At 43.6% G+C, this 14,362-nt stretch overlaps 1 protein-coding gene across 1 annotated transcript in view; it reads left to right on the top strand.

Annotated features, from left to right (window-relative positions):
• The window catches only part of HHIPL1 (HHIP like 1), a 472,587-nt gene extending 459,387 nt beyond the window's left edge, over nt 1–13,200 (top strand). The window contains exon 9 of the mRNA XM_069637428.1: nt 10,947–13,200. Coding sequence (XP_069493529.1) covers nt 10,947–11,605 — 659 coding nt within the window. The 3' untranslated portion in view covers nt 11,606–13,200. The remainder of the gene's footprint in view (nt 1–10,946) is intronic.
• Nucleotides 13,201–14,362: the final 1,162 nt, after the last annotated feature.

Genomic DNA, 14,362 nt, shown 5'->3' on the forward strand with positions numbered 1-14,362 from the left:
TTCAAAAAATAAAACACGGACACATTTGCAAAACCATGCTTTCAGGTCCTTGCCAATGCTCCTTGCACGTGTTTGCTGCAAATCCGCCCATGTTTTATTTTTTGAAAAGTGTCAAAATTTATGTACATAAAATAGTCATGTAACTTAGCCCCCACTTGACAAAATCCATTCATACTTTGCACAAACATTCAAGGTTGGGTTTATAATCTTTCTGAAAACGTTGGTCCAGATTCGTCAAACGGCAACAAAGTTATAAGCCATCTAAAAATGTTGAGACCCCCCCCTTTAATTTTGCCCCCTCTTGGCAAAATCGCACCAGACTTTGCAAAACCATTCATATCTAGGTCTAGAATGAAATTCCAAAATGTCATGCAGTTTCATTGAGTGGCGTCAAAGTTATAAGCCATCCATAAACTGCTTTTCACCAACCCTGTAATGCAGAAATAGGCATAGATGTCCCAGAACATCTGAGATGTTCGCGAACATCACAGGACTGCCCCAGACATCCAGACTGTTCGCGGACGTCAGAGTTGAAAAAACACCCGTTTTTTGGGCTTTTTAAGGCCATATCCCAACCCACCCTCATCACCCCTCACCTCCGCAGATATTGTTTCGCTAGTTTGACAAGTGCAATGTTGTGTTTTTTAATATGTTTTCACTGCGCTGTTCGCTGACAACAGCGACTGTCTGTGAATCCAACATGGCAGACGTTTCCAAAAATCTGACGCACCTCAAGCTTTTCACCATCCAATCAGTGGGCGCGTCCGATGTCCATGTACATCACAGCGTCTTCTAGACCAATCGGAGGCCTGCCTGCGGAGCGAGCAGCGAAGTGAGTCTGTGGACCGAACCCAGATATCTCTTTTTTTGTTTATTTTTTTTTTACCAAATTTTTGCCTGTGTAAAAAAAAAACTATGGGACAGATTTCCACCAAATGTACACAAGCACGCTTTCGGGACCAAGCCGCCGCCCCTGCCGCAAATTTGGTGAAAATGCTTCCAGCGGTTTGGGCTTGTAGGCGTGAGCAATTTTATTTTCCCATTGCGTCGATAGGAAAAACCACACATTTTGGGATCCCCCTGCACGAAACCTCATCAAACTTTGCAGAATCAATCTGACAGGGCCGTATACTTATTTTGCAAAGTTTTGTGAGTATTTGTCCAAAGGGTGTCGAAGTTATAAGCAGCCCAAAAATTGCTGTTCCTACGGGTTGAGCAACTTAACCATAACTACCACAGGCCCTGTAATATACATAATATATATAGTACAATTCACAAGGTGTCATCACTTCTCCCCTAGGGGGAGCCCCTTCGCATGAGGCTAGGGGGGTGAGGCCGCTACCCAATAGTCCCCTTAGGGGTGGTTTAATGCGGGAGGACCTCATGGGGAGGAACTCCATCCTTGGGGACAAGGACGACCATCTTGGGGTTAGCCCAGCAAATAGTAAAACATCTCCAGATTCTCTAGCCCATTCTTCCATCCCCAACCTTCTTGTTGAAAGCAGAACCATATACTACTGTGATGCAAAAGAAACAAATGGCCTTGAAAATCCTGAGACTAGGAAGAACACAGAAAACACAGACTGTTCCCAATACAGGTACTAAGAGAAGGTGGCCCGAGGCGGCATAGCGATCAACCTGTCAAAAGTAACAAGGGACTTTGACAGCCCACTCCCTCAAGAACGAGCTTCAATGTATAAAGACAAACAATGGACAATAGTTTTGTTCAATCCCAGCGCGGAGCTCAGCTGCAGCGCCTGCTTGGAGAAGCAACAGACACTGAGAGCGTTTGGCGCAGGAAATCCAAAGTCTGCTTGCCGACCCAACGAGAAGAGGAACCCAGGACGCCAGCGGTAGGCCGCATGAGTTCTCATAGGGTACTGCAGGAGAGGACCCATGCACGATACCAAGGGAAAGAAGAGTTGGGGGGCCCAGCAGCAGGAGATGCCGCAGAAGCAGACAGGGAAAGCCGAGCCAGCCCGAGTAGTTCGACCACCATCCCTGGAAGCCGAGTGACGTACCGAAGCCTGAAAGCAGGTAAGGTGTGGTACGGGAGACCCGGAAGGAAGGCAGGGCAGCAGGCAGGAGGCGCACAGTCAATCCTTGCATGGCTTTGTACTAGCCATACTGCTGACAGACTCCCAAAGGGTCGAGAGTGTATCCAACCTCCTCCTGCTCGTACCAGTGGGGGAAGAGAAGGCCAGTGGCCACCAGGGAAGGGTCTGGGACCCTGTTCACCATAACAGTGGGAAAGAGAAGCTCACTGTGTGTCAGGGAAGGGTCTGGGACCCTGTCGACCATAACAGTTGGGAAGAGGAGACCACTGGCTATTCAAGAAGAGAAGGCTCTGGGACCCCACCATGAATGAGCAAAACTCTCAAGGGACTCTTCTTCGTCACAGTGGTCAAGAGGAGACCACTAGGGCCCAGAGAAGGGTCTGGGATCTTAGGACGATTTGGGACATTGTTGAAAACAAGTTACTGTGGCAAAGTGTGCACCAAGCTGGAAACAGTGAGAAAGAACTGTATCAAGCAATACCAGAAGAAGGGGTTAATTCTCCTGGTACCAAATCAGAGGTTTTGATAGAAATGCCAGGGGAAGGGAGTCATTCCCCCTGGCCTTGTGTTGAAATGTGCCAAAGCATACCAAGAGAAGGTTGACATACTCTTGGTCCTGAACTGAGAGTTGAGGTGAAGAAGCCAGGGGAAGGGTGTCACCCCCCCCCCCCGGCCTTGTTGTGAATTGCACCCACCATATCAGGGGAAGGGAAGTCATTCGCCCTGGTTTTATTGGATATTATACAGTGCCACACCAGGAAAAGGGAGCCATTCTCCTGGAAGGAACATTGTGTAAAGACTGACTGAAACTTTCAAGCCAGGGGAAGGGAGTAATTCCCCCTGGTATTTTTGTTTTGAGAGAACATTTTGTTGAAGCCCATCCAAAAGACAGGAGAAGGGAGCCATTCTCCTTAAAAAAGTATCTTTCTATTGGTTTACCTTTTTAATTAAAGTGTGAGGGACAGAGGTAGGTTCTGACACAGGACGATGGAATTTACTTTGACTGAGATTCCGACAGGCCCTTTGAGTTTTGAGGCAGGGAAATCCCCCTTAGAATTTAGGGAGAGTAAGAATCTTTTTCACCAGAACGGTAGCAGCCCTGTAGTTACGGTTAAGTTGCTCAACCCATAGGAAGAGCACTTTTTGGGTGGCTTATAACTTCGCCCTAGCTCTCCATCCCCCCGCAACACCCAGAAGAATCCTCACGAAACTTTGCAAAAACTTATATGCCCCGTCAGATGGATACTATGAAGTTTGGTGAGGTTTCATTAAGGGTGGCAAAGTTATAGGGGGTCCCAAAATGTGGGGGTTTTCCTGTAGACTCGATAGAAAAAATATTTTGCTTACATCGACAGCCCAAACTGCTGGACGGATGTTCACCTAATTCGCAGCAGGAGTGGCGGCTTGCTCCCAAAAGCGTGCTTTTGTAAATTTGGTGTAAATCCGTCCAGTATTTTTTTTTTTTTTAATGACCAAAAAGTAGGCAAAAAAATGTTTGTGATATCTGAGTTCGGTCTGTGGACTTACTTCCCTGTTCGGTCTGCGGACGGGCCTCTGATTGGCCCAGAGGCTGACGTGATGTCCGCGGACATGGAACACATTCGCTGATTGGATGGTGAAGAGCGTGAGGTGCGTCAGATTTCTGGGAAACGCCGCCATGTTGGATCCATGGCCATTTGCCGTGGACCGCAGACAGGATGGTGGGGAAAAAGTCTGGAAAACACATCTTTGGTCATTTGGTAGTAGAAAGTGGGAAGGGTGGGGGATTGAAGAAAAGATGATATGGGGCTGTTTTTCTAGGTTGATAAAGGCCTGGCTGGTGCTGTAGCTGCCCGCGGACAACGCAATAATAGTTCGCCAACATCGTGGTGAAAATGCGGCTTTGAAAATACATTTGCGGTTATTTGATGGCTGGATGAGGGCATAGAAATGGTAGGGAAGTGGAATGAAGGCAATATAAAGCTGTTTTTATAGGTGAGAAAGGGGTTTGGAAATGTCGCTGGGCCCGCTGTGAATTTCGGTGTCTGCAGACATCATTTCGATTGCAGGGGGTTGGGGGTGAATTTTATTGGTTGACTGTCTGATACGTACTTGTTATACAGTTAATCGTGTTGTGGTCAGTGGCCAGATACTGGGGGGCATGCCCCCCAGAATATGTGCACTGGGTAAAATAACCACAGTAGTAATGTGTATTGTAATTATAGGTAATGTAATAGGAGTATGGCCAGAATCACTATACTAGGAATATGTGTACAGTAATTGTATGTAATGCAGTGGGAGCAGAATGTGTTTGTAATATGGAGGAATTATGTAATGGAATTGTATACAGAATTTATGAGTGTAGTAAAATTGAGGATAGTGCTCACAGAATATGTAGTTTATTGAGATTGCTGTGGCTACTTAGTGTTGTAGCGTCATGCAGCTGCCTACTGTGGTTTCTTTTCTGTGGAAATAAAAATTACAATTGGTTAAGCATGATATGCAGTTTTCAATATACATTTTCGTTTTTTAGACCCTCATAAACAGTACATTTTAAGTACTATGTTTGCTACAAAATGAGTGTATGGCCCACTGCTGTTGTTTTTTACTTTATATAATCATTGGGGAAAAAATCCATACTGGTGAAAAATAAAACGTTTTCAATTGAAAGAGAAGATTAAATGTCACATTAGCATAACAATTTACTCCAGTTGTGTTTGGGAATTTAAATGGACCAGAGAGTTCTGTTAGTGGATTGTTAGATGGGCCTGCAGATCTTTGTGGAGAAGAGACATGTGTGGCTTTCTTTTCTGATTGATGTGACCATGACTTTGTACTAGACAGTTTTGTGGTTGTATTGTTTGATGCAAGAATTGATTGTTCTTTTTTGGTGGTATTGTTGGGAAATCTGCTATAGCTTCTGTTTCTATTATTTCTCTTTTAAAAGGTTTCTTTTGTTGAGGTAGTGCATACATATTTAGATGAGGGGTGCATAGTGCCTGTAGCCTGTTGTATTCCAGGATGCAAGGAATGTTAGCATTGTCTTTGTTTGCATCAAAGTTAACTAGGAATAGACCATTGAGTGTACGCAGAAGTGAAAGTGTTGCGTAACTCATCCCTTCTTTAAAGACTGTGCTGCCAATGTCAATCAATGCTTGATCTAGGGTTAGACCTTGTTATTTGTGATTAGTGACAGCATATACAAGTGACAGAGGAAATGTGGTGTTGGTGCGTGTTTCGGTGGGTGGGCAGAGTCAAATGTCAGAAAATTGTGGGGTTTTTCGACAAATTTCGGACTTTGCTGGGGGTTGTGGGTAATAAATTCTGGGCCGATTCGCCCAAGTCACACCACTGTGGATTCCCATGGGTATCCTTTTTTCGGAAATGCATGGGGTTCCCTGTTGTCCTTGGTGGCTTTGACACCCTATGCCCAAAGCTGTAGGTTGGTTTGGTTTGGTTTGTTTATTTGTATAGCGCGGCCAAACCCTCGGGTAACTGGGCACTTTATCCTTAAGAACAACATAGGTTACAGAAAGTTGCACATGCCAAGAGACAGTCAATTATGATACAGTACAATAAATAGCATGAGGGACCAGGTTACAGAGTGGTCCATGATAAAAAGGCATAGGACAGTTCTATAAAGGACCGGGTTACAAATTGGTCCGCAGCTATGAAAAGCAATGGTTTAACCAGATGTGAGAATAAGCTGAGAGCAGGTAGCAATCTATTGTTGAGTAGCGAGCAGCTCCTTCACCTTGGCTCTGAAGGACCAGAACAAAGTGTCGGCTCTAATTACCATGGGTAGTGCGTTCCAGCATTTAGCTGCTAACACAGGGAAACTTGCTCCTCCTGCCATTTTCAAGTTAAACGTCGGGATGTTGAGTTGGTGCAGATATGGGGATCTAGTAGGTCTGGACGAGTTTTGTCCTGTAAATTTGTCTGATAAGTAACGTGGGGCTGTCAGAGAGAGGCATTTGTTAGTGATGACGAGTGAGCGTAGTTTGATTATCTCACAGATAGGGAGCCAGTGAATCTCCTTTCTGATGGTGGAGAAGTGGGCCTTTGCAGGGAGGTTGAGGGCGCACCTGAGGGCGTTGTTTTGAAGAATCTGTAGTCTATTCAGATTGAGGTTGGTGGAGCCAAGGAAGAGTGTGTTGCAATAGTCCAATTTGGACAATATCAGGGCCCTGTTGGTAGATAGTAAAGGTTTACAGGCATTAATAAGTTTATTAGTATAGGCCGTGGAAGAGATAGTTGCGTTAATTTGTTTTTTGAGCGAGAGTGTGGAATCGAGATACACACCCAGCGTTTTGACTTCTTTTGACACTTTTAAGATGTTACCATCAATGGTGAAGGACTGGTATCTAGGGTCGAGTTTTTTGAGATGAGCCTGGGAACCGACGATGAGTAGTTCCGTCTTGTCATCGTTTAAGCAGAGACTGTGGGTAGCCATCCATGCTTGGATTTCAAGGTAGATTTCATTTAGTTTTGCAACATCGTCCTCATAACTCCCCGTGAGCGTGATGAGGACCTGGGTGTCGTCAACATAATTTGTGTATGTGACACCCAAGTCATCAAGGCGGTCAAAGAGGAGCTTGGTGAAGATGTTGTCAAGAGCAACATTTCTCAAAATCTGCTCTACCGAAGGACTTGGGGTTACCAGTGGTTTAGCCTTTTCCCTTTGCGCCCAGGTAGGTGCACGCACACATGTGAGATACCGTTCTCGTCGGGACACCTGTGGGAACGCGGCAAAGTACGACATTTGTTGTGTTTGCATGGTTTTCATAATGTTTTGACCCATTTGCTGCTGACATTTGTCACACAACCCTTTCATTTCCCAAATGTGACCTACATTTAGTCGCTGCTTTAGGCACTATACACTTTTGTAACCTACACATGTCACCTGCCCTTCAAAAGGTCTGCCTGTGCTCTTTAAAAAAATGTATGCTTGCCCTTCCTCACCACATTTGTTTTCCTTATTTACACATGCTAATTACGTCTGTTTAGGTCGTAAGCATAAAACTCCTGTGTACCATGGCTCTGTTTTTGGCTTGTGGTATTGCTTGTTTTGTGAAATATTACAAAAAATGTGTCATTTCCTAACTGGAAGAGTTGGGGGAATGTAGTGGAGCATTGTTTTTCAAACAATTCACAGAAGCCATTGCCTTACCGGGCCAACCATGTCCACCACATACCTTTTTTTCTGTCGTGTTCCTGTTTTTTTCCCCAAACTATGGAATTTTTCCCTACATAGTTGTTTCCTGACCTGTGCAAATAACCCCTTCCTAAACTTGTTTTTTTGTCTACTTTTCAGAAATGTATGCCTTTCTGTCCTCCCATTCAGCTATCCTACCCTTTTCTTCCATTCCGTCCACGCATGTCCTATTGGAAAAAAAGGCCAAAATCGCCGACCTCTCACAAAATGGTTGGTAACCATATCAAAATCAGTTTTTTTGGTTTCCACTCAACCTGTTCTTGAAAGCCTGGAAAATGGGCAATTCAGCACAGCAACCCATTTGTTCCTAGCACTTACAAGGAAAAAACCACAGGCTCCTTTGTACATCATTTTATTGGCATTTTCTGAAAAAACCCAACATTTTCTCCCTTTTTGATTATTTTCTCTCCCCCCTACAAAAAACTAGGATTCCTTGGTGGTGTTGCGACCTCCTACATGTGGGGAAAAACGAGCCAAATTTGGCCGAGATATCTCATGTAACAAAAATGTTACAAGGCATTGAATGGCGACATACCGAAATCACCAAAAAACGCCTTGGCACTGGGGTGGGGGGCAGTTAAGGGGTTAAAGGGACGTTATGGTTAAGTTGCACTAACAAAAACCCATGAAATTCAGTGAACAAACTTTGTTAAAGGGACGTTATGGATACAAGTAAAACCAAAAAACCCTTGAAATTCGGCAGTTATGGTACGCTAAGCAACCATAACTCGCGCCACCTCCATGCACTGCTAAAACTAACACCCAGGACATCAAAGATGACATCACATATCTGGCCCACTTCATTTTGTTCACTGACATATTCAGGCCATATGATTTTGTTCACTGATAGAAACAATGTTACCAATTAAAAAGTGTTACATATGTACACATAAACCTTCCTGGATGTTGTTAATGCACTTTTCTTAGGATTTGGCCTCAGCTCATGGTACACAAACATGACCAAATAAGCAAGCCTCAAATACACAAATCATTTCTATACTTCCTGATAAAGTCTAATGTTAGTATTATTTTTTGGTGTTGTTTCTTTCCTCCTTCCTTAAGTTTCCTTATATGTGCCTCAGATTTGTATGCATTGTGGGTCTTGATGTGTATTGTTTGTACTAACACAAGTATGTAGTAAGTCTTCAATTATTAGCTATTAGCTAGTTATTCCATCTTTATCATTACTGGAAACTCTGATAAGGCACCATTCATTATTTTTCTATCCACAATTACCAAATTGAAAATATTGTATTTCTACAGTGATTGCTGCAGCCATTAGCTATGTGTATGTATGATTAGGGTCCTGTATTAACAACAACACTCCAGTGTTATGTTTTGTTGAGATAAGTACATTCTCTAATACATTAAGTAGTTCATGATGGATCTCCCGATCACCCCTCACATCTTGTTACTAACATTATAAACATAACCCCTTTTAGAGACTTTTTATCACAATTAATGTCACATAAAATGGAATCAATGATGTCATCAATGGCATTTGTGATGTCATCTTTGATGTCCTGGATGTTAGTTTTAGCAGTGCACGAAGGTGGCGCGAGTTATGGTTGCTTAGCGTATTATAACTATATAAATATATGAGAATGTAGATCATTGAAAAAATAGTGTGTAATTTTCTTCCTCCTCACTATATCCATTTCCACATTGACTTGACCCCTACCTCCCTTCAATGCTCCTAATATGTTCCCTTCATCCATTAAAGGAAAGTGCTGTTTTTTCTTTGTATTACAATGCATGGATCTTATACAAAAATCGAGATCTTCACCACTGACGTGCCGAGAATATCTAAATCGTCATTGTTAAATCACGTGAAAAGATTGTCCAATCAAAAGAAATGCTACTGAAAACATGCATTGGTCCCACTCGTGCTTGTGTTGAAGACTTTTTATTTCATTTTCAAGAAGCAAATTAAAGCTTTCAAAGCTAATCCAATATCCCTCAACAGGAATACCCCCCCTAATACCACCTCCCACATATTTTAGGTTAATTTAGGAAGCAACTCCTGGATTTGTTTTTATACCAGAAAAACAGGGATTGCATTCTAAATGCACTTAAAATATACCTCCTCCCTCTACTAGCTTTTACTGTGCTTGCCACATCTCATTATTTTATATTTTTGAAGTATTTAATCTTTTCTTTTGCCACTGGAAAATAATCTAGATATTAGATCTCGATAAGAAACCAAACTGTTTTGAACGAAAAGTAGCAAACGGCTAATTTAAACTTTGAAAGGTTTAAAGAAACTATTGATGAAAGTGGGGGAAAACCAGCAACAGAGGTGTCCGGCACCACGTGGGTGCTCACGCAGGAATCTCTGGGCGATTGCCCGATGGTAGGGACTACCGGAACCAGAAGGCCTTGAGAAGAGGCAAAGAGAGGTCAAAGTGGTCTTACAGGGGTCTGGTAAAATCCTCTGTACCGTCGAAAGTCTTTGACCGACAGATTATTGTGAAAGCTAAGGGAAATACATCCTGCATGGTGAAATTAGTACATGAACAGTACTTTGCAAAGGTTGGCAAGAGTGAACCCGACAGAGGGATGCTCACAAGAAGGGACAAAGTCTGAAGTCCCATGGACAGTCTGTTGACAGGAATTAACCCGAGGGAGGGATGTCCACAGTTAATTGTTTGAAAAGACATTAAGGTTTGTGAGTGCAAGAAGGATTGTAAGACCAGGGGAAGTGGATTGTCTCCCTTGGCATTAGGATCCGGGCCTGGCAGAGGGAGATCCAGTGGGTGGAAAGGGATCACCCCAATGTTCATTCATTTGGGGAGGAACTTTTTGTTTGTTTGTTTCATTGAATGCATCAGGCCCTCGAAGGCCAGAGACCTTTATCGAAAAGAGACTTAACTATCAAAGAGCGTGATAGCTGATACGGAACTGTCGACTCGTACTGGGAAGGCTCAAGTGTGTGCTGTGCTCAGGAGATCTACTCTGTCCCGTGCTCAAAAAGTGGGGAAGGTAGACACCTAGCAATCACATCCTGAATTATTATTTGTGAAAAAAATGTTTTTATGAAAACCCTATCCCACACTGTTTCTATAATTAGTTGTAAGGATTTTTTTAGTATAGCCCTTTTTATTTTGACAAGACGCCACAACGACAGACCTTTTTTCATTTGATGGTCAGAGCTTGCTCCCATCTTAGATTTAGGTTTAGATTAGGCGTTTTTCCACCCTGCATTTACAGTTTAATGAACACGCTTGAACTGTGATCACTTGTGTCCGTCTTTACTGTTGCCACCATGGGTTCCTCACAGTCGAAGGTTATTAAACATAGAATGTTGGCATTTCCTATTGATGATAGGTTTCACCTTAACTGTAGGGCAACTATTGTTGTTGCCCTATTTTATACAACCATCTGACCTAGTATTCTAATATGCGCCCTGTTGATGTTCCCTTTCACTTATGCAGCCTGTCATTGTTTCGTTGAATAACATATCTCTCATCTTTATTTGAAAACAAAATAGGAGGACAAGAAAAACTGTGAAGTGGAGCTTCAAAATGGCAATTGCTGCTCCTAATGTTTAGGGATGAATACGATCTTTGTATATGTCTGTTACTGTTCTCCAAGATGTCATTGGTGATTATGCATATTTTTCTCACATTGAAGTAAAGTGAGTATTGACTTCACTTGTGACTTAATAAATGTTATAAATATTTTTCTTTTTGTAGAATTCATACCGAAAATTACACCAACCAAAAGACCAAAGCTTAAAACGACAACTAAAGCACCTGTTAGAAAGCGGCCAACTGCCCAACCACCAAAGAACACAACGCCAGATTGGTTGGAAGAATTACTGACGCTCCTTAGAAATGACAATAACAGTCAGGGGACCTCCAGAGTGCTACCCACCACTGCAGCCACCAAGCTATCTACAGCAAAGCCTGACAAGTTGAGAAAAGGTGGTAAGAGTGGAGAAAGAAGAGGGCAGAAGAAAAAAAGTAAATCTACAGGAGTTTCAGCTGCTAGGACTGGATCAGCAGAGCTTCAGAATGGGGCAGTGCGGCTAGTGAACAGCCAGGGTAGAGCAGACCTTGGAAGGGTTGAGATTTACATCAATGGAGAATGGGGGACAGTGTGCGATGACCTGTGGAATGTGAAAGCAGCAATGGTGGTGTGTCGTCAGCTAGGATTTCCTTACGTCATTAGGGCAAGCAAGCACGCCGAATTTGGGGAAGGGCGCGCGCTGAAGATTCTGCTCGACGACGTGCAGTGTACTGGCAAGGAGAATAACCTTCTTGAATGTGCCCACAAAGGCATTGGCAAACACAACTGCTCTCACACAGAGGATGCAGGTGTGCTATGTAGTCAGAATGAAAATACCAGCTAGGAGAGTTTACTCGATTGATTTATAGGCACGGACTAGGTATATGTCCATGTTCCAGGTTACCAACTTTCAGTGTTATGTACCAACCACCCAAAGTTTCTCATAGGAAAAGTGAGTACTCGCCTCCCAGCGACAAAGGTGCATCAGGAAAATCACTAGCCAGTTATTGTATCAAATATCCTTACATCGAAAAAGCATGTTCATTTTTTTAAATCCCAGCATTGAAACAGGTAGAGCCATGGTTCGAAGTCAATGCTCATGGTCCAAAATGTCGGTCCATGCATCCATTGTAGGTGCGCATTAAGACACAGCAAGAAAGAACAGTGTTCTATCTTCAAGAAGAAGAAAAAGGAGGGAAAACATTTTTTTAAACCAGAATTAGATGAGACTATGAGTGCAAAAATAGAAGTTAGCACCATGAAAATAAGAAATATTAAATGCATGGGAGAAATAATCGTGGGTCTGCAGCAAGTTGCTCTCCAGATGTTTTGATCTACAACTCCGATGATGTATCACTATTCACTATGCCGAGAACAGCTGATTGAAGTCTCACTCTGAATCATCTGTAGAGCCAAAGGTTTGCAGACCCAATAAATTCAAATATTTTATAAAAAAAAGACGTAAATTCAGTGTGGGATATCAACTGAGTATCTAGTTCCATTAGAAATTTATATTAACTGTACAATCTATGATTGGTGACAGAATGACCCGCAGGTCACTTCCAGGCTATTACATTAACTGGTGAGAACTAGAAACTTGTAAAATAGCTTAGTTAAGTGTTCCTAACTGTGATCCTGGTACCTGTAGGCCATACGTTCAGATTAAAGAGTGGCAGATTCAGCAATTCATAACTCTGTGGCTGATGAATAATATTAGCACCCTGGGAGAGGTGCCGCTCATTCCCACTGGCTGGCATGTGGCCGTGGTTAACCAGTATTGGCCCATTACACAGTGGGCTGCGTTCACCCTTTCCCCCTCCCCACCATGTCTGTGTATCCTCCCAAATGCGTTAGCTTGCCCCTGTGCACCCTGCCCCTTGCATCTATCTCCTCACCACACTTACCTGTGGGACACTGTTCTGATCCCTTGCCGACTCGCTCCCACCTCCCAAGATGGCCACCATTAACATAGAATAAGACCTTGCTCAGTACCTCGGCGGGGGACAGACTTGGATGATATTGGCCCTGCGACATGACTGAGGCCCTGCTATCAGCCAAGTCCACTACAGTCTCTGCACTTAACGCTATATTAATAGCAGGTATTTATGTAGTGTTTCATGATAGAGTCCAACCCACTTCTCATCTATGTATTAATTATTATTACCCAATCTAATGATACTCAATTTATTGACCTACGAAGGATGATGGGATGATTCAACCCTGCTTGGATTCAATCTTCTGAGGTGCAGGCATAATCAGTGAGCTATCAACCCTTTAACCAGTCAGTGGCCTTTGGTATCCAGTTCTTTTTAGAAATAAAGAATACAGAATGAAAACAAACCTGTAAAGTTGTTACTCTGGTATTCTAACTGTATCTATCAGAAGATTTTAGACCAGTGATCCTTGGTCAACATACATTAAATACAGAACACAAACAGCATCATACATTTTTATCTGACTTGTGCAGTAATGCATTTCTTTGCTAGAAGCTGCCAGGCCTCTGTCCACCTTCCCAAATCTCCTCCTCACCTGAACCTTCAGAGGACTTGTCCTTGATTGTCGAAGTAGTCTTCCTACGGGATTTCCTCTTGTCTGTAGGCTGTTTCTCCTTGGACCTTCGATCGTGTAAGTAGGGTCTGGCTCCCTCGGAGGCCACCTTGGCAGGGATTGGCACCTGCCCTTGGGGGACCCCGAGGAGCCAAGCCCAATTCAGGGAAAAAGCCAATGGGCGTAAAAAACCCTGATCCAAAAATGCACTGAAGAATGTCTGTTGTGGTAGGCAATCCGGATCCTGTTGTAACAGCACAAAACCCGGAATCCAGCAATAAACAACAGCAAAGGATAAGGCTCTCAAGAATGAACAACAGCATGATAAGGAATGAGGTAAGAAGAAGGCAGAAAACAAGTTGTATTACTGAAAGGATACGCCTTCAGGTATGGGTAGCAGGGACTCCAAAAGTGAAAACAAACCAGGCAAAAGGTAAGAAAGGTGAAATGTAAAAGGAAGGCAAAAGGGCAAACGGAGAAAAACCTAAAAGAAACCGAAACGGCGTGGCAGGCACCCAGAAGGCTGCAAGGCGCCCCGCCCCTTCCAAAGAAGTAGCCGCAGAGAGCCGCGGAAGAAAACCCGAAAACGAGGGATGATCTCAGGTAAGTTCGAAAGGCGGTAGAACGCCAAGAGATAGAAAGGAAACCTGCAGCGCCTTTTTGAAAGACGCTGATACTTACACCAGCAGAGTCGCGGAAGCGCCGCGAACGAGCAGAAGATGCCGAGACTCGGCAGAGCGATAACAGACAGCAGCAGGACTAGAGTAGAACCGCAAGGCAAAGAAGCGGAACTCTACAAGGAAACAAAGCACGGGGGAAAAAGCACGGAGAAGGCAGAAAGGCACTGGTACGAATACCGAGTAGATAGCGGAGCACTGTAGGGTGAAAAACAGATACAACGCACAGACAGGGGGGCGGAGTCTGTTTAAATACGGAAGTCCACCATCTTGGATGAGGAGTAGAGCGGAAAATAGTTCCTAAGGCTAATGCCTCCAGCTATGCCACAGCTTCCACCTCTGATTCCTGACAGTAGCACTCAAGGCTTCTCGTACAG

This window comes from Ambystoma mexicanum, chromosome 14, assembly GCF_040938575.1.
Source record: "Ambystoma mexicanum isolate Mex_15411 chromosome 14, UKY_AmexF1_1, whole genome shotgun sequence".
Lineage (NCBI taxonomy): Eukaryota > Metazoa > Chordata > Amphibia > Caudata > Ambystomatidae > Ambystoma > Ambystoma mexicanum.